The 23,383-nt window shown below is 36.7% G+C and overlaps 1 protein-coding gene across 43 annotated transcripts in view; it reads left to right on the top strand.

Annotated features, from left to right (window-relative positions):
- Positions 1-23,383, top strand: part of mbnl1 (muscleblind-like splicing regulator 1) — a 72,391-nt gene that overhangs the window by 15,631 nt on the left and 33,377 nt on the right. For 12 of the 43 annotated variants that reach the window (XM_081375005.1, XM_081374991.1, XM_081375001.1 and 9 more), the window contains one exon: positions 18,164-18,762. In XM_081375005.1, the coding sequence (XP_081231131.1) occupies positions 18,589-18,762 (174 nt within the window). In that variant the 5' untranslated portion in view covers positions 18,164-18,588. Of the gene's footprint in view, positions 1-1,561; positions 1,842-11,624; positions 11,867-12,451; positions 12,725-18,163; positions 18,763-23,383 lie in introns of those variants that run through there. The other 31 variants (XM_081375007.1, XM_081375002.1, XM_081374994.1 and 28 more) reach the window with 16 other exon arrangements.

The following is a 23,383-nucleotide window of genomic DNA, read 5'->3' as shown; positions in this document are numbered from 1 at the left end:
GTTTTAACTGCAAGAAAACTGTTTTGTTGTCTACAATATGGAATAACATCCGTGAATGTCACTCATAAACATTACTAGGTACCAGTTGTGGGAACGCCCAGTAGCGACCAACCCGCCAGCCACTGGCGGCATACGCAGCTTTAGTTGACCATATTCTACATTCATTAATCCTACCCAATACCTAAACGTAACAACTACCTTACTAACTATTAATAAGCAGTATTTAGGAGTTTGAGGCAAAAGTCATAGTTAATAATTAGAAAATAGTTAGAATTGGACCCTAATCTAAAGTGTGTCCAAATGGCTTTTATTAGTTTTAGTTTTAGTTAATAATAACACTGTACTGAGGAAATAAAATCATTGATTATCATAGCTGTTACCATTGGATTTCCATTCCCCAGTTCAAAATGAAGAAGTGAAGTAGCCTTCCACGATCTATGGCAATCTACTTGCATTTATGTCTGGCATGAAAGCCCTACAATATTTTTTTTCTAATTGAATAATCTGTTTCACTCAGAATGCGTCACATTATGGAAGAAAACTGGGTTGGGAATGCTGAAAACCTTTTTCAATGGCATCATAAGAACTCAAAAAGTTTGTTCAATGGCATTAGGATGGAGGCTTTTTTGTATGAATATACTAGCCTTGAATCTGTTTTTCTCTCTCTTTCTCACTGTCTTTAGTGTAAATAACACCCGAGGGGTTGCGTTAGTGAGACGTGTGAGTGTTTTTAGATCAGGTGAGTGAGTTTAGAAGAGGAACTCTACCATCGACTTAGTCATGTGAAACGTCTGAGATAACACACCTGGCATGAGTGAACTGCAGACCTCAAGTAACCTCACACACACACACACACACAATGCATGCATGCATGCTAATTTACATGCAAACACAAGTGCATGCTTTCACACACACGTACATTGTTTTACATACTAAAACAACGAATGCATTTATTTGCATTATAAAAGAAAATATCAAACCAGCTGGCATTTATTTTAAAGAAAGACAGCACAAACACATTTTTCAAGCAAAACATTTCACAAAAAGAAGTTTGTTACAGTAGGTTTTCAAATCGTTTGTTCCACTTTTAAGTGTGACTCACGTTCAAATAGTTTTTCAGGGCTTCTGTATAAAGCAAACACAAGCCTCTTCCTGTGCAAGGCTATCTTTAGCAGTGTATGAGAGTTGTTTCCTCTTTTTTGAAGGTTTGACTTTTAGGACGAGTAAATTAGTATGAGATTTTGATAAGTATCAGGATTATAGCCGTGTTTTCACTACGCTCAGGGAAAGTGTTTACGTGTGAGAAACGAGTGTGAATTCTGTGGCAAACTTCTTGAGTCTCTGAGGAGGGCAGTAGGGTTTTCTGGGTGAAAATGACACAGCTCTCTCTCTCTCTCTCTCTCTCTCTCTCTCTCTCTCTCTCTCTCTCTCTCTCTCTCTCTCTCTCTCTCTCTCTCTCTCTCTCTCTCTCTCTCTCTCTCTCTCTCTCTCTCTCTCTCTCTCTCTCTCTCTGCAGCTGGTAAACCCAGATGCAAATAAGATAAAAGTAGGTTTCCATGGCGATAGAGAGAATGATCGCTAAACACATACACACAGTTGCTTCAGTCCGTGCTTTATCATGTGATCACACATTGAAACCATAAACACACACACACACACACACTTACACATCTTAATGCAGTGTTTTGCATGCATGCTACTCTCTGCTTGATTGTGCACTGTGACACACCGGGGCATACGTTAGTATCTGGCCCAGAATGCATTGCGGTAAGCCACATTGGCTGGTGACCCATGTGTGAGTTCCTGTCTCGCTCTCAGTGGAGATACTGCACCACACACGGGTAAGAACTAACGAAATGCAAATGGAATCAAATATACACATTTACTGAAAATGTTTTTTTACGTCTGTTACTAAATTTGTATGACTGAGAGAGAATATCTGGAAAAATGTGCTTTTCGTAATGAATACTATATATATATATATATAAGAAATGCTGACAATTACACACGGCGATGTAGATTTTTGACCTTTTTTTAATTGTGAGTTGTTTGCTGATTTACACTTTTAATTTTGAATGTTGTTTCAGCAATTTGTTGATGTATACAGAATGTATATACTGAAAAAAACTAAACAGGTTTATTTGTTTGCCAGATTGTGACCGTAAAATAATATATTTTTCAGGCATTTTGGTCACTATATATTTTACAGGTCACATAAGCATATAAATATTATATTAAATACTAGACATTTAGTAATTAGTATATTTACAATATGATGCAAGTAGTATAATTATTCATATTTTTAAATATATTAAAATAAGTATTTTTCGCTGTGTATGGTAAGGTTACTTATTGTACGCTTTAAAATGTACATTATTTTTTTGTTAAAATTACTAGCATTTTTACAGCATGTATTCTGACATGCTTGATCGCTTCCTCTTGTGTCTCTTTGTCTCGTGAAAGTGCAGTTTCTAGTATGCAAACTATTTACATGGACTTTTACGTACGTGTCTTTGGCACTTTGTAAATTTCCATTTTATGAAGTTGTTGGACTTTGTTGAAGAGTCATAATAGCTACTAATCGCTCACTCTCCTCTGATGTTGCTCCACAACTTATCTGATTATATTTAAAGTCAGTTTCAAGAGAATCAGGGGTGTGCATCTGCTGCCAAACGCCATTGGCCGTGTAAAACACACCGGCGAATTTGCCTCAGTGTATTAGAGCTTTGAAAGTGTATAAGTGCATTCAGCTGTTTTTCTCTTTAGAACACTCTTGAGAGGTGTTTATGTAAGGTGTGACGTGATATTTTGCGTTTTGTTTAGTGCGATACATCTGTAGCTGCTGATAATATTTGGCGGGAGGAGATGAGCAGCCGTTCTGTTTAGTCATTGAGAGCTGTTGTCATTTTTTCCTGTTTCTCTCAGTCTTAACACATCTCTCAAAGTAAATGAAATGCTTCTTTCTCAACACACATTGGGTCAAACAGTGTTAGGCTTTGTTAGGTTTTGCAAGACTGTGTTCCAAAAGAGGACGTTTGCAAACTGAGAACTTCTCACTCACAGTTACTCATAAACTTCCTGTTTTCTCGCTGCTTTAACAGTTTGAGCGAGTGAAACTAGTTTAGTTTCCTAATTTAGCAACTGTGGAGTCTTTGGTCTAACTTTTAATGTCAAATAGTTGTAGTACATAAAGAACATTATATTTTAAATTAATTTAAATTAATTGTAACTTAATGAAGAAGGCATGACATTTATTTATTTTTATATATATATATATATATATATATATATATATATATATATATATATATATATATTATGTGTGGAAGAACCTTATTGCCTTACCTAGGGCTGGGCGATATGGGCAAAGATATTATCACAATATTTTTTTCCCATGTCATACGATATCGATATTTATCACAATATTTATTTACCATTAATGGGGAGGGAAATGTTTTCCACGTATTTGTTAGGCCTTGATAATGAATGTAAACTTGTTTGTTCACAATTCAACTCCATAGAGTAGCTACCTTTTAATTTAGAAATCCATGAAATCCATTTTATTTTCCCCCAAAATTCTGTATTTTCCATTTGTTACCCTGGATCACAAAACCAGTCATAAGTCGCACGGATATATTTGTGGCAATAGCCAATAATACATTGTATGGGTCAAAATGATCGATTTTTCTTTTATGCCAAAAATCATTAGGGTATTAAGTAAAGATCATGTTCTATGGAGATATTTTGTAAAATTCCTAAATATATAAAACATTTATTTTTGTGAGTGAATGCAGCACAGTCGGGAACATAAATGGAAAACTTTAAAGGCAATTTTCTCTATGTTTCGATTTTTTTGCACTCTCAGTTTCCAGATTTTCGAATAGTTGTATCTCGGCCACATATTGTCCTATCCTAACAAACCATACATCACTCATATACGTCAGATGATGTATAAATCTCAAGTTCAAAAAATTGACACATATGACTGGTTTTGTGGTCCATGGTCACATTTTATTCTGTGTTTTATGAATTCATACAAATTTATATAAACTTTAACAATTTAATCAAGATTATAAAATGCAATCAACTGAAAATATAACAATTAATTTACAAAAAAACATTGCAACTTTTCTTTTTGTCAAATAAGATGCTGCACAACAGAACTGTATATAAAGCATCTGTGTTGCAACCAATGAGTAGATAGGCCCCCTGAGATCAGTAAACCTGGAAAACACCTTACGTTTTGCTGTCTTAGCATTTCCGTTTACCACTGCTTTAGATTATTCAGAGCTAAATAATGAACTGGCAGCTTGAGAAATCCTTTAACAGTGTTTGCAAACCGATTATTGTATCATCAAAGATAATTCTGCTAGAAAAGTGCTTCTAGCATTGTGATGTAGGGCACTGCTTTAGTTTGGGTGCTTTAGTAACACAAGGCCTGAATGCCTTCGATAAATCAGTAAAGTAGGCCAGCACAATGCTGCTTTTATCAAGGACATGTGAAACATCACCGGTGACTTTCAGCAATGCATCTAGACGGAGATGCCCAACTCTGAAACCTGAGTCGCATTTACGCTATCCAGATGATGGCTGATGTCTGTAAGCTTCATCTTTACGTCCAGCAAAATGTGCTGAGAAACAGCGTAATATTCCGTAAAGCAGGGATGTTACTGAATAATTTAATAGATCATTTAGCTTCGAGTATCTCTGTGCAGATAATGTGATAAAATATAAATTATGGGAGCGAACGGAAAGAGAAAGGGTGTGGTTTGCAGGGTTTATATGAGGTTACTCGATGGCGAGATGAGCTGTACAGAGGTGTCCAGACTTACTGAGTAACGAGAATATTCTCTAACCCAGCAAGAGTTCACATCCACCAGCCAGCACAATTTACGGTATCCTGACACATACCAGTGCTGAGACGAGAGAAAGAGAGAGAGAGAAACAGGCATCGCTATAAAACACTGAGCTTTTTTGTGCACAGAAAATTTCTGCCTTGTTCAGTGTGTGTCTGTACTTTGTTGGCACATATTCGGGAGCTACTGTAGAAAATGAGGCAAACGGCGGCGTCGTGCAATGATCTGCCCCGTGAAGGTTGATAAAGATGGTGCCGCAGTTGTCTTTGTCACCTCATGGTTTTCATTTCCTGTTCAAAAGGCAAACTTCCTGTCTCTGCACCATGTACAGGTGTGACTTTCATATTTTGCACAATTCAAAATGGCCCCGGTTTCACACAAACTGCATGAGTAACTCTGTGATCTCCAAATGTTTTTTTTTAACATCTGCAGGGACTTTTTCTCCACACCACCATGCTTAATGTGGCGGGCCGAGCAAAGCCAGACCCAGTGGATGTGGTGTAAAGGCCCCGATATACTTCACTCAATAATAAAATAAACAAATGACAGTGTGAGAAAACAGCAGTTAAGAAAGCATCTGATCATAGCGATGCTGCAGATATGTTTGCACCAGCTCTACAATTCGGCACTTCAGTCAAGTCATGTCACGGTTATTTATATAACACTTTATACAATATAATGCTTTAAAGCAAGCAGCTTTACAGTTTTAGCATGAAAAAACACAGTCAGTGGCTGCGTTTAAGTCAATTTATTTTATTTTATGCCCTTCCCTCTAACTTCCCTCCGTCTCGTTCACTCGGATATACGTCATTGCTCATGTTGCATGAGTGCCCACTACTGGCGGGACCCTTGTAATGCACTGAGCCTTTGATCACTTGGAATCCGATATGGAGCTGATTTATGATTTATCATTTTTAGTGCAATTTTCCACCGGACAAAATTGCGATTGTTAACTCATGATTTCTGTTCTGTCTGTGCGCACCAATCTTGCACTTCTATCTACTCCTCAACCAGACCATCTAGAGACTTTGGGTTTTCGGCATTATGTGAAGGTCTAATCTCGGGAACGCACAAAAAAAATCCAGGAAAAGATTTACTATCTCTTAGTGTTGTGATCCCATGACGTCAGAAAATTGCGCTAAAACACTCACTGAGTTTGTATTACTTGTTTTCCTTGTAAATTCGTTTATGCACCATTCTATTGGCCTGTATGTATGCTTGGGCTGTTAAAGAATTAAATATAAACATTTATACCATGGTCTGTCTGACCCGACTCTGATTAACTGCTGTTTAATACACAGGCAGTTCCAAGTCAGTTTAATCACCGTTCTATATTACTGCGCTGTTTTCACTGAAGCACACACACGTCACTCGCACACAGTGATCGGAGAGCACGCTGCGCACACACAGAAACATTCAGGAGCACAGAAACTTGTTAACGCTGCCTCGTGACTTTTAGTAATAAAATAGCTTTCCTACTGAATCGCTAAATTATATATTTTTTTATCGCTACATCGCTATTACATCGCTATTTTGAAGTAATTAAACTCACAGCTTCATTTTTAATTGAGAGATACGCTGAACAGACGCAGGTATGCAAATCTCATCTCTCTCTCACGCGCTCTCTATTAATTCAAATAAATGCTATATTTCATTAATTAAAATAAATCTGTGTCTGATTCAAAGCAGGCAGAATGCTAGATCTAACAAGCCGTATCTGATGAAAATAACAGTAATGTTTACCCTTACGAGCAAATATTGCACTGCAAACATCAATAACAGCTTTAAGTTATCAATGCTGGCAAATGACCATGGTATAAGCGGGATAATTCACGGCTGTGCATTAAACGATTTTAATGGACAACGTGGAGGTAAAGAACCACCCTACGCGAATCGTTCATAGCAGTTCATACAGAACACATTTTCTGCACACCTTTTCCATTGTTTTCTATGTAAACATGCGCTAGACGGACATCTTTGACAACTGCACTCGTGTCTCGCAAAGCAAAACAATGTAAAAAATATTAAAATAGAAAACATTTATTTTAAATTTGTAATAATATTTCACAATATTATTGTTATTACTGTATTTTTGATCAAATAAATGCAGTCTTGGTGTGACTTCTATCAAAAACATTTAGAAATTCTTACCACTCCCAAACTTTTGAACTTTAGTGCAGGTCAGACAATCTCTTCTTGTCTCAACTAAGTGTTCTTTGCCAGAATATGCTGCTTTGAGTATCAGACTTTATATCAATAGTCAGACATCTACTTTACACTTTACACCAACATACGCTCTTTCAGTAAACTATAAACTACCAATCCCAATTACTTTGAATTACTGTGTAAACAGCCACGCCCAAACATTTTCACTCCTTTCTTTGACTTGTTTGCTCAGACATGTTTAAGCTGTAAATGGTAAAGCATTGAAGAGAAACCTGTGAGAGATGGTACAGTATAAGGGGTTGAGGGAGAGAGAGAGAGAGAGGAGGACATCTGTGTGATTGCAGTAAGAAAATTCCTTCTGAATGCGTGTTTGACGATCATGCGTTCGTCTAGATATCTGTTTGGTGAGTCAGTGTATTTGGCGAAGAGAGGTCAAGAAAACTGTGAATGTTCTGATGTCATGAAGCCAAACCAACATAAATCAGGTCACCCCAGTCAGCTCAGGCTTTAACTCACTTTTCTGTCCATTGATATAAATTGTTAGATACCGTAATATGTTCACATACAGATTCCACACAAAAACATGGTCCACATAAATATGCATTCATTGTGCGAGTGTGCGTGTGTGTGTACCTACCTATTTAACTATATTTTGGGGAATAATTTGTTCCCAGAAATGGACAAAATCTCAAATAAACACCCTTTAGGAACGTCTTCATTTGTAAATCTGGTATAAAAAGTAATTAAATGTTTTTAAAAAAATGTAAAAATGCAGAAAGTTTTGTGTGATGGGTAGGTTTAGAGGTAGTGTTAGTGTAAGAGGACAGAATATAAAGTTTGTACTGTATAAAAAAAACATTACGTCTATGGAATATCCCCATTCAGTGTGTGTGTGTGTGTGTGTGTGTGTGTGTGTGTGTGTGTGTGTGTGTGTGTGTGTGTGTGTGTGTGTGTGTGTGTGTGTGTGTGTGTGTGTGTGTGTGTGTGTGTGTGTGTGTGTGTGTGTGTGTGTGTGTGTGTGTGTGTGTGTGTGTGTGTGTGTGTGTGTGTTATTGTTGTTGGGGAAACTACTCTGAAACTGTAGCTTGCCAAACTACAAGATAATCATAATATAGTTATATTATTAATTTAAAGCTGCCCTTTTGAAAAAGTAGCTAGCTGCGCTCCAACATACAAAAACTACCTTTTAGTTATTTAATATCTCTATAAATACACACTACCATTCACAAGTTTTTGAAAGAAATTCAATCTTTTATTCAACCCCCTACTCTTATAAAACTAAAGTCGAAAGTTTAGTGTTGTACAGGAGCTTTCAGTATTTAAACGATTATTAACATGGATCACTGGGAAAAAAACTGAATTACTGAAATGAATCAGACTTCCCAGCGCTGCAATGTTCAAAGCTTGACTGTTTTGAAAACAGTAAAGTAAAGTTGGGTTACTGAAAAAATGTTTTAAGATGTTAGAAAAAGTTACCAGCATCGATACTTTTAGCTAGTTATTTTTTATCTTCCCACTGGTGCTCACCCATACACAGTCATTTAGAGAAATGCACATGTACAATTATGCGGATGCAAAACTTGAGAGTGTTTGGCCATTTGAACAGTCTGCTAATAGAGTTCCATTTGTCATACAACTTGAGAGCGAGCGAAAGTCATTTCAGTGGAAAGTATGACCATATTCTCTTACTGTGTGACTATTTTTGCCACTATCGTCACTCTTAATATTAAAACAACCTTTTAAAAGTATGAGGACACAAAAGCACACGGAAAGGAAGAAGACAGGAATTACTGGATAAGACATATTTTCCCTATGTGTAATATCTGAATGAATCGGTCAGTTGAGGGAAATGGGGAAAGAGGTAGGCAGAGTGAAATGAGAGTGTATGTGTGTGTCTGGTTGTTAATATAAACCAGAGTTGGACTGTTCCCTTGGTCTTGGAGTCAACAGCATAAATTATCATAAATTTATTGCTGATGCCAGCCAGAGGGTAACTGAACAGGCTAACCATTTTGATATCGGGCCTATAGTGTAGTTCACATGACTGTTTTAAATTATTAGGTAACTAGTAACATTGCTGTGGTAATTGTGTATGACCAAAATTTCATTTATTAGGTGAACCACCCTGATGTCTAGACATGGGGAAATCAACTTTACAGTTATACTTTTTACAAGAATTTACAAAAGTTATTTCCATTTATATTCAAGTAAGGGTATGTTTTTATTGTTATTATTATTATTATTTACACATAAGATACAAGCACAAATCTGAAACTATGGTAGATGCTAAAATAGGCATATGCATAATAGGTTATTTATGGTATAAATGTACATGACAAATGTTACAGAATCCACATTTATAATGCAGGTTCCAGTCTGAATTTAATTAACATTTCTAAACTTGAGTTTAAACTGGTGCAGTAGTCTTTCATTTAGCTTCGTTTAGTTGCCAAAGTTTCAAGTATCAAATCTTTGAAAGATACTTAGGGTTTTGTTTAAAGCACTTAGTATATATTCTACTTTTTTTTATCTGTTAAAAAAAACAGATAAAAGTTACTCAAATTATCAATATAAATTTCTTTTGGACATAAAGAAATTTTGATTGACATTTAGTTTTCACTTTCCGCATTCTGCAATCATTTTTTATTACTTAAAAACAACAGATTTGGCCTGAATGAGCTGCAAAATGGGACAACTTGCCAAGTTGAAATTATTTTCTCTGTTAATTGTAACAGTATGTCACATAGAGCTCAAGCTGCATTCAATATTAATTTCTATTCAACTGTATGAATATGAATATTCAGTTTAGTTTTTAATGTGTTGCTAAATGTGGTTAAAAGTGATTGTGAGGCTGTTGATAATAGATATAGAAAACAAACATCTGTCTAAAAGACTAGTATGTGCACTGTATGTATAACAGTGTTGTTATTATTAACTAAAACTAAAAAAAATATTTTTGTTAATTGAAATAAATCTGAAATACAATAGAATATAAATATTAGATGGAAAAACTTAAACTTAACTTAAAAAACTTAAGTGAAATAAGTTTAAAGGGATACTCCACCACTGGAAAAATGGGCTTTCAATACAATTCGGCTGCCTATACTATAGACAGTTGTTTTTTTTTTGTTTTTTTTGTTTTATGCACTGGGCTTGTTGCCGTCCAAGGCCACTGCCACCAGTCTGCTCTGGATACACTTTCCAGAGTCAAATACCGCCTTGCTTTAGTAGGAAATACCTCTTAGCAAACTTTTATTCATAATAGTGTTGACTTGTATTGTTCCCAGGTACAAGAATTCAAAGAGTTAACCTTTAGTAAAATTTCCTTTTAGGCAGCGGCTAAAGGCGGCAAAGAATCATAATTTGTAGTCAACATTTCGAACTGGATGACCACTAACACGGTGTTTTAGGACAAAGAAACTGCCTTTTTTTTTTTTTTACAAAAGCCCTGGAGCTGTCAATAGGATTTTTGCTGATAAATAAAGGTAAATTTCTTGGTCAGGGTAACATTGTGAATGAATAAACATTGTTCATTTACTACCAACAATGTAGCAGGTTGAAAATCTGCAAAGCTAAAAACACAAAAAATAATGACAAAAGCAAAAAAAAAAAAAAAATACTAAAACTAAGTATAAGTTTTTAAAGTTAAGTATATAAATAATACTAAAGTAACACTGGTGTATAGCCCTTTTTTAGCAGTTTTCTGCCACGCACATGCTGTTGATTGTAAAGCCAAAAAGACCCAGGACACACCTGAGCTTTTCACATATCCGCGAACCGTCTGCGTAAGTGAATCTCTAATCAGTTCTAAAAAGAATTCCTTGTGTTTAGTGTGTGTGAACAACAGCAAGGTTTTCTTTTCTATTGACTTTTGCACAAAAAAAAAGCTGATCGTCTTTTATTATTATAATTATTCCATTGTGAGCTATGTACCATTTTTCCAGCAGTCTGATGGAGTCATAACCGCAGTCGTTGCTGGGCGAGGCTCAAATATGCAAATAATGCTATAAAGCATTTTTTTTTTTTTTTTGAAGATAATGAATTAATGCCCAAGTTTCAACGCTTTATGGCCCTCCAGGAAAATATTGTTTAGTTTGAAGGGACTCTAAATTCCCGGCCATGTGGGAGTTTGTTAGTATTAACATCAGTGAAATAAATTAAGGCAACCCAGTTCTCCTTTGTGTCATTTAATAAATAGCTTATGGTGTAAATATATCATGCTTTTCAAAGCGGATTATAGGGAAAACGCCTCACGCAGAGTCACTGCGATGATATGTTTCTCTCCTGAAATGACCGTAACGCATATACAGAGGCAAATGAAGCCCAAATTCTCTCTTTCCTAGCAGCAGATAACTTTGTCGCACAATGCACCAGGTGTACAGCTGTGTGTGTATGCGTGTCCCACTGCAGTCTGGAGTTGAACGCAGACAGGCTCCTGGGAAGGCACGATGTAATCTCACAAGCACACTCGTTTTCTTTTCTTTGCCTCCCTTTCCTTCCTTTTGTCCCCTCCCCTTCTCATTTTCTTCTCTCTTTGGTTAGGAACTCAAAGCATTAGCAGCAGCGCTTCCTGGTTGTGTGGGTGGGCGGTTCCAGTGAGCGTGATTGGCGCTTGAGTTCAGTGCTCTGCGCAGTGCTGATGTTTCTCGCTCTCGCAGGCTCACACACACAGTGGCGCAACCAGCAGCCACACGCGCTCTGTCTCTCTATCTGTCTCTCTCTCTCTTTCTCCTCCTCTCTGAGAATGGTCCACCCGGTGCCTGAGGCTCTGCTGTCGCGGCCTGCCGCCCGTGTCTGATCTCTCACACACATACGCGCACTCAATAGTAATCATGATGTGAGAGGTAAGAACTGCTTTATCTCGCGCTCACGTTCCTGTCTGTCTCTCTTTCGCTGTTCTAACAGCCGAGGCTTGAAGCATTGCACCACTTTTGCACGCTTGCTGTGTGAGGATGGGGGGTTGTTCTGTGTGTGTGTGGGCTGCCTTTGACTTTATAGGGTGCTTTTGTGGTTAACTGCAGTTTGTTATGTCTTGGGGACTGCAAACAAATCTCAGCAGTGTTTTTCCGCGTACTTAAAAGTTGCGGTTGCATCTGTGCGTGTGCGTTTGGCAGGAAACGTCCCTCGCGCAGGTACTCCCCCACCTCTCCGCGACCGGCTACTTGTTTAGACAGTGGCGACCGTGCGATTGGTTAACTGTTGAGCCTGAGAGCACTTCTCCTTTTTTAAGCCCCCCTCTCGGGTCTCACTTCCCTTCTGTTTGTTTTATGCGCGTACCCAGCGTGTGCATGTTTTTTTCTTCTTTTTTTTTTTTTTTGCATACGCTCTTGGGCTCTGTCGTAAGAGCCCGAGAGCTTCTTTCCACTCCCCCCACATGTAAATTACGTGTGACATGTTTAACTGCTGTTTCCTAATATGGCTCGTGCTAGATTTCAGAGCGGTAGGACCCAGTCAGGCACCCTGGGACTGCACAGGGGCGTGTGTGTGAGAGCGTAACTGTCTGCGAGAGGGAAAAGAGAGGGGAGAGAGATGTTGACGCAGGTTTTCACTTCTGTCTGAGTGCGTCACTCTTCCATGCAGTCATGTAAGTAAACGCTGAACACGCTCTCACTGCAGAGAGAAACATATGGATTCGAGCTCTCGCAAGTCTGCTCGTCGGCTGCTCGCGGTGGTTTTCCTGCGCTAAAGGGAAACGTAAACATGTAAGAAAAGATTGCTTAAGAACAGGTTATGCTGACTTTCAGGGCACTTCATAGGCGGGTTATTGTTTCACCGTGCTGCAGACTGTTAAAAATCAGAAAATGAGAGAAGAATATCGTCGCTGAGAAGGGTGTGTGTGATTAAAGCCATTGTTTCAGTTGTTTGAAGATCATGGTTTTTTTTGGAGGGGGAGGAAGGAAAATAAACAAATAATCTGTCCGGGGTGGTCTGGCGCCAAGTCTTCGGGTTTTGTCGACGGCACGCTGTAGTTGAGAAAGTGAAAGTGTCAAGAAAATAAGCACATGGAGACTTTATAGGGAAGCACACTTCACTTTAGTTCTCTGTAATTCACTTCCAATTCTGTTCAGACTAGCTCTGAATCTTTTTTTAGCAGAATTCTGCGTTAGCAATGTAAACAGTGAGTAATCATGGATGCAAACATATTTTTTGTAAGTGGTTTAATGCTAGCTATTATAGGTTACACTTTATTTAAGGTGACATAGTTACATAGTACTCAAATAAGTACTGCGTAAAACTAATTAACTGCATGTACTTACTATAAATTTAACCGTTAGGGTTTGGTTTAGGGTTAGTTACTTGTAAATATGCATAATTTACTGTTATTACTATAGTAATTACATGTAGTAAAGTGTAACGACGTCACCTTAAAATAAATTGCAACTGTTGTGACGATAAACATATTGCACCTGCGTTAGGTATCGTAGCACATCTGGTTGTTCGCGCCATCTCACATCTTATCCTAGGGTTTTCTTGCTTTTTGTCTCAGTAACATTCTTGCTTTTCTGTGGTTTTCAGATGCTAGACTTTCATTTGCCAAGGAATGCTTTGTGTTTTTGCATGCTAATGATGCCTGCTGTCTTTAATGCCACTAATGAAATATGTCTGATGACGACTGCATGTTGAACGTATCAAGATGTTTATGCGCTTAACATCTAGAGGGCGTTGTAGAAAAATACTTGTGTTTTAATAAAGCTCTAAAGTCTTACCATACTGAACCATTGTCATTTGAATAGTTAATAAATAATATATTGAAAACCATTAACCTTCGACCTTTTCGATTCTCACAGCTTTGCTGAACGTTTGAGGGTTTATAAACCGTGCATGTTTCTGAGTTACTGGGTAGAAGGGCTTTGTGCTGTGTAACCATGGTGATGATACTATTTTCAACCCTTTCCAACATGGCAATCATCACCTACACACGTCTGAGTCAAACGATGTAATGCTGTGGTTTTAGATAACCATCTCTGCTGCCCGCACACCTTTCTGATCCTTTACTCCACCCAGATTCAGGCCAGTTCCTTCATGCATGGAAAAAATGCTGATTTGGGTTCTGCTGAATTTGGAGTAAATATAATCAGTGTTTTAGAGCGTTCACAGCTTGCCTGATTCCAGATCAGAAGCATTTCAGTTCTGAATTGCAGAGCAACATCATAAAGATCCATTCTATATCTCAGATTGTGGTGGATTTGTCTGATAGGTTCTGAAAAATGAGCTGTACTTTAAGGTTGTAGTTATGTGGTTTTGGGATTTTTCTGAAATGAACTTACAGGTTTGTTCTTGAATGTTTAGTTTTAAGGTTTGGTCATAAAAATAAAGGTGATTTATTTCTTGGCATTTTTGGTTGTATATGGCTCTTTAGAGATTTGTAGAAGTTCTTGATGTTACATTCATCAAGTTCTGGTTTCTGTGTTCTTCAAGTTCATATTATGGTTTTCTAAAGAACTAGAGAATATATTGTGTTCTTTTTGGAACTTTCAGGTTCTATGACATCATAATGTAAAAATCTTTCTTGTTTTTAGTTCCTACAGTATATGGTTCTGTTTATAAAAGTGTTGGCGCAGGTCATCATATTTTTAGATCCTTAAACGGTAACAGTTTCCCATATACTTAAGTATTACCTGTTATATTTACAAATGTGAACCAGGCTCATAAAACACTGCTGTTTCAATATTAATATGATGCATATTTGAAGAGTCAAAGATCTATGCAGGCAGAGTTTGTTTTTGTTTCCTAAACAGACTAAACTCAGACTGATTTTAACCTTTAATTATAATTCTTCCATTTAAAAATCAGTCCTTTAATATCGCACTGCTGCCAAATCACAAACAGCCACTGAAAAAAAAAAAAAGTTCAATCAGGCATTTTTCACCAGCAGTAGCATATTAGACATCAGTACAGACGTAAATAAAGCCATGAGCCAAAGTGCAAAAAGAATGAAACATTTAATATCTCATTCATGTGAATCATTGAAATAGTTTCCACTTGTTAAAAGAGAACATAACATCCAGTTCTCCTCCCAGTGGCAAAAATGTTTGACTTTTTAATGGGCTTTGATTGGCATACTTCCAGATCACTCTCTCTCTCTCTCTCTCTCTCTCTCTCTCTCTCTCTCTCTCTCTCTCTCTCTCTCTCTCTCTCTCTCTCTCTCTCTCTCTCTCTCTCTCTCTCTCTCTCTCTCTCTCTCGTTCTTATTTTCTCTCCTTGTTTGACCTTGCAGCAACTTCTAAGAATTCTGTTATTCCACCGCAAAGGATTGTGGGAGATGGACGGTGACTTAATAGGCAAATAATTTAACCAAAAAAGAAAAGTTGGACCAAAGAAACAGCATCGTTATGATCAAGTGAAGACTAGGATCTTAAAGTGGGATCCAAGTCTGAGCATGAATTTTCTTTAATTGTCATGGCGATTATTCCTCTTCTCAGTAAACACAGATAACGCAGGCATGAGCCTGTTTAATGCAAGATCAGAATCACGCTGCAAGGCTCATGAATTCACATTATCTAGCAGCGCGATCGCTTACTTTTCATTTCACAAAATCATTTAGCATGTTCCCAAGATCCAGTTTGCTTCCACACTGAAAGTCTTATCGGATTACAATATGTCGTTCCATAAACAGGGCTGTGTTTTGTGTGTATGTACGTGTGTTTGTTTTTATAATGTACTTGATCCAAGGTAGCATACCAGTGCTCTTACAAAAATGTACCATGGTAACCATATTTCTGATAAAATAATAATATTTGAAATACATTTATTTTATGCTAAGTAAATATACTACAAATACATTTACATATGTATGTACTGTGCTTAATATAAATACTCTGCAATTGTACTTTTGTTATATTAAATTGATAAACTTAAAATCTGCTAAAATAAACTAATTTACTACACTTTAGTTTTCCAGAAATGTAGTGCTGAGGTTCAACTAAAGATATACTTAAGTATATTTGATTGAGCTAAAATGGACTTTAAATATCTTGCATTTAAAGACTGATATTATACAGTGATCATACTATCCTTACTAATAGTGATATTAAAACACATTTCAGGCTTAATATTAAGAAATGTGCATTGTGCAATAAATACTAAAAACTTTTTATTTCACTAAGTCTCAAGCGATATGTCAGTAAATATGTTAATGGCTTTTGTAGTATACCATGTTTGTTTGTTTTCTAATATATTATAGAATTTTAAATATATTTCATTTATTTTAATATTGATTTATTTATTAGAATATATTATAGAATTATAAACATGTATATTTAAGTTAAATTATTATTTTATTACTTGTTTACCTTTTTTATAATATATCATATTATAGAATTATCCATATGTATTTATCTGTTTGTTTTTTACTGCTGGAAAATACTAATAAATTAATATATTTTTTCATTATTTTGAAGTGAGTGGTGCTTGCACATGCAGACCCTGTTCAGAGTGTTTTTTTAGCACTTTGTTGTGGATGGTTGCTAAAGTATTCTGATTGGTTGCTAGGTGGTTACTTACTGGCCCAAATTAAAGGAGGCCACTCTCAAGTCTCTGTTATTCTGGTCTCTAGTTATACATTTTTTAAATTTAGTCATTTTCTTTTCTTGTTTCTACGGAACTGGTAACTAATACCAATCTTGCATGGTTTTATTAACAATAAATGGAATAACTATGTCATTCAAGTTGAAATGATGGTAGATTTTTGTAAAGGTGTCGCTTCTCACCCTCTCTCAGACTGAGCTGCTGTTCTCAACTGGCATGCGTCCGGACCATTGCTACATCTCTGCCTGTGATTGGCTCACTGCGAGTCGCGCAATACTTTAGAGAAACAGGAAATGACCTCGCCGTTCACTTTCCAACTTCTCGTTCTCTGTTAAATGATACGTCACAGCTCTTTAGCTGTAGCTGTGATGTGCCATTTGGTTCAGTTTTCCTCAACCTGGACTGAAACTTAAAATTCTGAAGGGTTGCTTTGTATGTGTCCCGTGTGTGTGTGTGTTTGTATAAGACAGAGACCAGTGTGTGTATGTGTGTCAGTGGGGTGTGTGTTAGTCCAGGAATGTGAGTGACAATGTTTTATTTGCTCTGACTAACAGTATTCTGCAGACTTCAGTGCATTTCTGACATTTTAAGGGGTGTGAAGGATTTATGCAGCTGGTGAGAGTCTAATAGAGATCGAGTGAGAAACACAGAGAGGCAGTGAGATGAAGTGGAAGATGGGCTGCGTCCCAATTCTTCTCATGCTGTCTGTCCTAATTGGTACAATTCCTTGCAGTGAATTTTCAGAATGTGCATTTTCCGTATGCGTGGAATACCTGGATAATCTACTTCTACTGCATCTGCCAAAATATGCAGTGTATGCAGTAATGTAATGCACCCAACTTGGCATTCCATGAATACTGGATCTATTTTTACATGAAACTGGATGAAAAATGCACAATATGTTTATTTCTGAGATGATAACTGGACAGAGGAAATAAACAGGGATCATATGATGGCCTTGTGATGATGAGCTCATGTGATGAATGTAGCATGCTATAGTTTGAAATGGTTATTGTTGCATATAATGCATTCCATATCACATGCTATTTTGAAAAAAATAGTACGTATTATACACTATATGGGTGATTCTTCAGTTAGGTAAACTTTTTGCGTCCCCTACGATGATTAAAAATAAATAAAAAATAAATTATATTAGCTTTCATTTTTTTATTTGCAAGATAGATAGATAGATAGATAGATAGATAGATAGATAGATAGATAGATAGATAGATAGATAGATAGATAGATAGATAGATAGATAGATAGATAGATATATAGATAAATAGATAGATATATAGATATAGATAATATATAACCTTTAATAAATGAATTTAAGTTGTAAAAAAAAAATGCATACATATCTACATACTGGATAACAATGGACTGCAAGCTAACATGTTGTTTTTGCATGTCCAACACTTATCAACAATTTGTGAGAAATATTATGAAGATGAAGATAGTCGAAAGTGCCTATTCGGTTCGTTTCAGTTTAGTGCACAGTTTCGTCCACTGTGAAATAATCTAATCACACACTCGAATGATGAAAATGTTTGCTGCAGAGCCCTCAGGAAGATGGTATAAAGCTGTTTTCCCCCTCTTTTCCTCTGTTGCAGGTGGGTACTGAGTATCGTGCCCTCTCTTGCGTCTGCCGCTGCTTGGAGCTGCTTATAGTACCAGCCTCAGCTTTCCTGCCTGCTTGCTGCCCACATCAGTGAAAGACTGCCCGCACAACCCCACAATCCCTGTGACCCCGAACGACCCCTACCTGACAGAGCTGAAGTGGGCACTATTGAATCAGCCAATCAGAATCAAGGATTTTTGCTTTGGGATCCATTACTGCAGTTCAGTTTTTCCTTGAAGCAACATTTTTTTATTTTTTTGCTTTGGCCTGGCGTGTATCCACGAGGAAAGAGGAGCTTAATGAACTAAGAAAGAGAACATTAGTAAAAAGGACAAACTGCTTTTGAGAAAAACACAAAGCACACCCAAGGCACTTTGGGATTTTAAGGAATTGAAGTTTGCTTGCCGCTAAAGCGAGATGGCGATGAATATGGCTCACATGCGGGACACGAAATGGCTGACACTGGAGGTGTGTCGAGAGTTTCAGCGGGGAACGTGCTCACGCTCCGATGCTGAGTGCAAGTTTGCGCATCCTGCCAAGAGCTGCCAGGTGGAGAACGGGCGAGTCATTGCGTGCTTTGATTCACTGAAGGTAAGAAACGCCTCGGACTTCCAACTCTAGTGTGCACGGTCAGAACGTCTCTGCCGTTTACATGTATTTTAGGTATATAGATATGCTGACAATTTTTTTTAAATTCTGGTTGAAATCTTTCTGTTCTTTTTTTAACGGAGTATGCCCACATTTGGTCACATGATTATATTTATTATTATTTTTATTTTATTTTTATTATTTATCATTTTTATCATAATTTTTTTAATAATTAAAAAAAAAAATTACCTTTCGATTTTTTTAAATAATCATTATAGAGAAGGAGAGAAAAAGTGAGAGAGGCCATACTGGAAAAATGTACCAAGCTAGAATAGAACTCTATGACCACTTTTGGTCACATGATTATATTCATTATTTTCTTATTGTGTATTATATTTTTGTTTTATTTGTATGGTTTTATTATATTTATTTAACTTTTTAATTTTTTAATTATTCTATTTTATTCTATTTATTTAACTTTTTTTTTTGACCTTTGACACATTTTATTTTGTAACTTTAAAAGAAAGGACAGGAAAAGATGAGGAGAGGCAGGACTAGAAATTGTTGCAAGCTAAACTAGAACTCTCACACTTTTGTTTACATGATTATATTTTTTTCTTTTTACCATGATAGAGAAAGGACAGGAAGAGAAGTGAGACTGGAAAGTGTTGCTAGCTAGACTAGAACTCTCACTGCTAGTAGACTAGAACCGCTAGTTTAGCAGTTTTTGTTTTTAAAGATTCAAATATTCAAAGTTATTCATTCATTGATCATAAATGTTTGCCAAGTTTTACTAATTTATTAATTTTACTAGTCAAATAGCACTTTTATGAGCATGAAAATAAGCAAGATAAGTTTCCATATTATCTGGCTGTATAAATGGGCCAGTGTTTTACCTTAGAATGACACGGCTGAGGCTTCAGTCATAAATTCCTTCTTCCTACTTGGATGCTAACATGAGCATTCCACACAGTTTATAAAAATGCAAATCAACTGTACTGTAAAGCACAGTGAATTTTTATATAGGAATTTCTTTTACAGTAGTAGTCTAGTGTTTCTCTGGTGGTTTGCAGGACCGTTTTGAGTGGTTCATGGAGTGTGAAGTCAAAGAAACAACAAAAACTTTTTTTTCTGATGCGAGACTTTCATTTTGCCAAAGACATGTGAAAGCTGGTTTCTTCTGACTCTTCTGTAAACACTTTGCTCTTCTGCTAGAAAACATTTTTTTTTTTTTTTGTAATTCCACTGTGCTACATTTCCATAGAATGGTGCAGGAACCGGGAAGTCTAATTCCTTCGAGATTTTCCAATGGAGTTTTTCAATTTATAAGTAAAATAAAGCCTGTGGTAATCACAACTTGACCATAGTTTGACATTTTGTTCTACAGCGTAAACTGCAGACACTCACACTCCAAACTGTCTTATTTAGTTACTTATTAAAAACGTAAGTTTTCAAAAATTTACATAACGGCTTCAAAATTCACGTTTTCGCTATGGGTAATTGTTGTAGAACAAAACGTCAAAGTATCGTCTAGTTATGTTTACCACAAGCTTTATTTTACACATAATAAAAAAAAAGGTGATTCTGTATCTGCTGTCAGATGAGATGATCAGGCTATATGTTAGTGTCATTAACACAAAACTTGTTAGGACCAGTTCACACAGAACACATTTTTGCAGTCATAATTAAGAGCATACAGCAATGTAGTTATGTTGTCCAATACCAAAATTACCAAAAAGTACCAATAAATTACATTAGTAGTACAGTGTTAGCTGGGAAGGATTTGCATGCTGGTATGATGCTCATTATATTCATCAGTATCAATGTCCATATGTTTTATAAACAGTTGATGTTTCTGTAACCTTAACCCAAAATATCACCAATTCTATATTTTGGATGACTGTGGTGGCTCATACCAACTTACTAGCTAGTTTGGGTCTGCTATTTAATAGCTTTACCATATAATACTTTTTATTTATCAGTGTTAGTGAAATTCATACAATTTATGTGTTAAGTAAAGTGGGACAGTACTCATGTGTGTTAACCATTTTTGAGAAATAAATTGGCCTGGTTCAATTTCCCCAAAAATTTGGGTCGCGGCTTAATGACCATTGGAAAATGTGGGCCTCATAGACCTTATTCACAGCAGCGCCATCTTTGATTTTTAACGGCAATGAAAGCGAGGCTGTGAGAGATAGACATACATCTTTTCAGTGGGTTTTGCTGTTATTTAATGTGTTTTTGGATTTAAAACTTCAAAAATATCTTTCCAAGAAGTTTCAGTAGACAAAAAAAACTCCAGACAACATGAGCTGTGGAAAATGATTAGGAGCTTTATACAGCTTTTTACAGCGGGTGCCATTGAAAACATGGTCTATCCCTCACAGCCTCACTTTCATACCTGTCATGCCGCTGCTCTGAATAAGGTCTATTGCCAAACCAGTTGATAACTACTGGTCTAGACCACAAGACTTATGGGAGGAGCAACACACCGATGTTGTTGGTGTGATTGAAACTGTGATGATCATTGTCACTTAAAGAATGCAAGTCTTATGTAGAGGAAAAGAGCATTTTCTTGACCTTTATATGACTGGAATCCTCAGCATTTTGCATAGAAGTTCCTGCAAACTCTCAAAGTCGCAAAACATTTCAACAAATGTCCAAATCCAGGTCTCTGAGAGGAGAAGACTAAACACAAACTGATTATTCTGTGCTTTGCTGCCTTTTAATGACACACTGAATCTCTTATGTTTGGACAAGACTGAGGATGAGGTCTTATGTGTGGAATTACCCTGGTGAGATGATGCTTGAGCGTTTCTGCTCAGCGCTGCTCTTTTCTGCAGCTTTTCAGTTCAGTTCCTCATTTGGTCAGAGTCAAAGAGACACTCAGCACAGCTTATGTACTCTAAAACCGCCAGCACCCGAGCCTGGACGAGCAAGACAACATTAAGCTCTCAAAACTCCAAAAGGTTTTGGAGATCTGGTGTTCACGATAATGGTTTTCATTTCATTTTGATAATTATATGGCTATATTGTATTTTTAAACCCTTTGAGTATTCAGCAAAAAGCCACTGGTATTAGTACAAATCCCAAAAATATGAGAAATATATATATAAAGAGGCCGCTCATGCATGCGTTTCCGTCATTCCCATTTCCTGTCCCATGTTCTGAACGGAGTATTTGCTCTCTCCAGAACAAAATCCTCTATGATGAACAGGCTGATACCAACTGCTAACTCCACCGAGATCTGATCCTCGTCCATGAGCCCTCCGCTTTTCCCTCTAATAACACCAAAAAATCACATCCATCAGTGCGGACCCCTCAGATTGGCCCTCTCTGAAAGTCTGAGTCAACAGAGACTGAAAAGTCTGTAATGCCTAGCAGAAGAAACTCGGGTTCTCACAACTTTCTGCCATTTAGATGAATCTACGGTTTGGTGTTTAAAGAAGGAAGACGTCATTCTGTTACGACGAGTTTGAAGCGGTGGATGATTGTTATTTTTAAGTTCTGGCAAAAAAAACTAAACGTGCTCAAGTTTACTCGTTTTATTTTATGTAATTAATTTCAATTTTTAGTATATAGATACATATATATAGTGCATAATTCAATTAATTTCATTAATATCATTCCCAACATATGAGTGGAAATAAAAGTAAACTTGTCTTAGCAAGGATGTCTAAAAGGTTTTTCCAGTAATGTTTAGAGCTTAAGCTCTGATAAATGAATTATGAGCTATGTTACATCTGTCCAGAATGAGCTTCTGTGAAGTTCCACCAATCCATTACTCTGGTTCATATCGTCCAGTGTTTGGCTTAGTGTGGAGCTACTAAATTATTGATGTAACTAAATATATTTAAATATTAAAAAGACCACATGTGATAAATTATTAAAATGTCTAAATACGCTGAAATATTAAAAACATAAGTTATGAGTTTATTAGCTGTTCATTTGTATCACCTGGACTTTTCAAACAACTCACCGTACTGTGTGTGTGTGTGTGTGTGTGTGTGTGTGTGTGTGTGTGTGTGTGTGTGTGTGTGTGCGTGCGTGCGTGTGTGTGTGTGTGCATGACCACTTCCTTCCAGAGCAGTAGGGAATGCCACTTTGTAATTTTCCATCTATTTTTACACGGTAGGAGAAAAGCAAATACGCGCACAGACACACACTGGCAGGGGGGTTCAAGCTAAATCTCGGGTCTGCAGGGAAACCGTGGCAATGTTTCAGGTGTTCCCCTCCACACACACACACACACACACACACACACACCAATATATTTGTTTATGTTAGACACATCCGGTAGTAGAGACACTTTCAATAAATATACAGCATTTACAAAAAAAAGTACTATGGTACCAATACCATTTATTTATGTTTATATTATGTTTTTCTAAAATACCTGTTTTAATACATTTTAAAATATAACTTATTTTTGTGAATGCAAAGCTGAATTTTCAGCATCAATACTCCAGTCTTCATTGTCACATGATCTTATTCTAAATGCTGATTTGCTGCTCAAGAAACATTTCATATTATTACCAATGTTGAAAACAGTTGTGCTGCTTAATATTTTTGTATAAATGTGATAGGTGTATTTGAAAGAAAAATATTTTGTAACATTATAAAT

Source organism: Scardinius erythrophthalmus (assembly GCF_964197995.2).
Source record: "Scardinius erythrophthalmus genome assembly, chromosome: 9".
NCBI classification, from domain to species: Eukaryota; Metazoa; Chordata; class Actinopteri; order Cypriniformes; family Leuciscidae; genus Scardinius; species Scardinius erythrophthalmus.
This window is presented reverse-complemented; position numbering and strand designations above follow the sequence as displayed.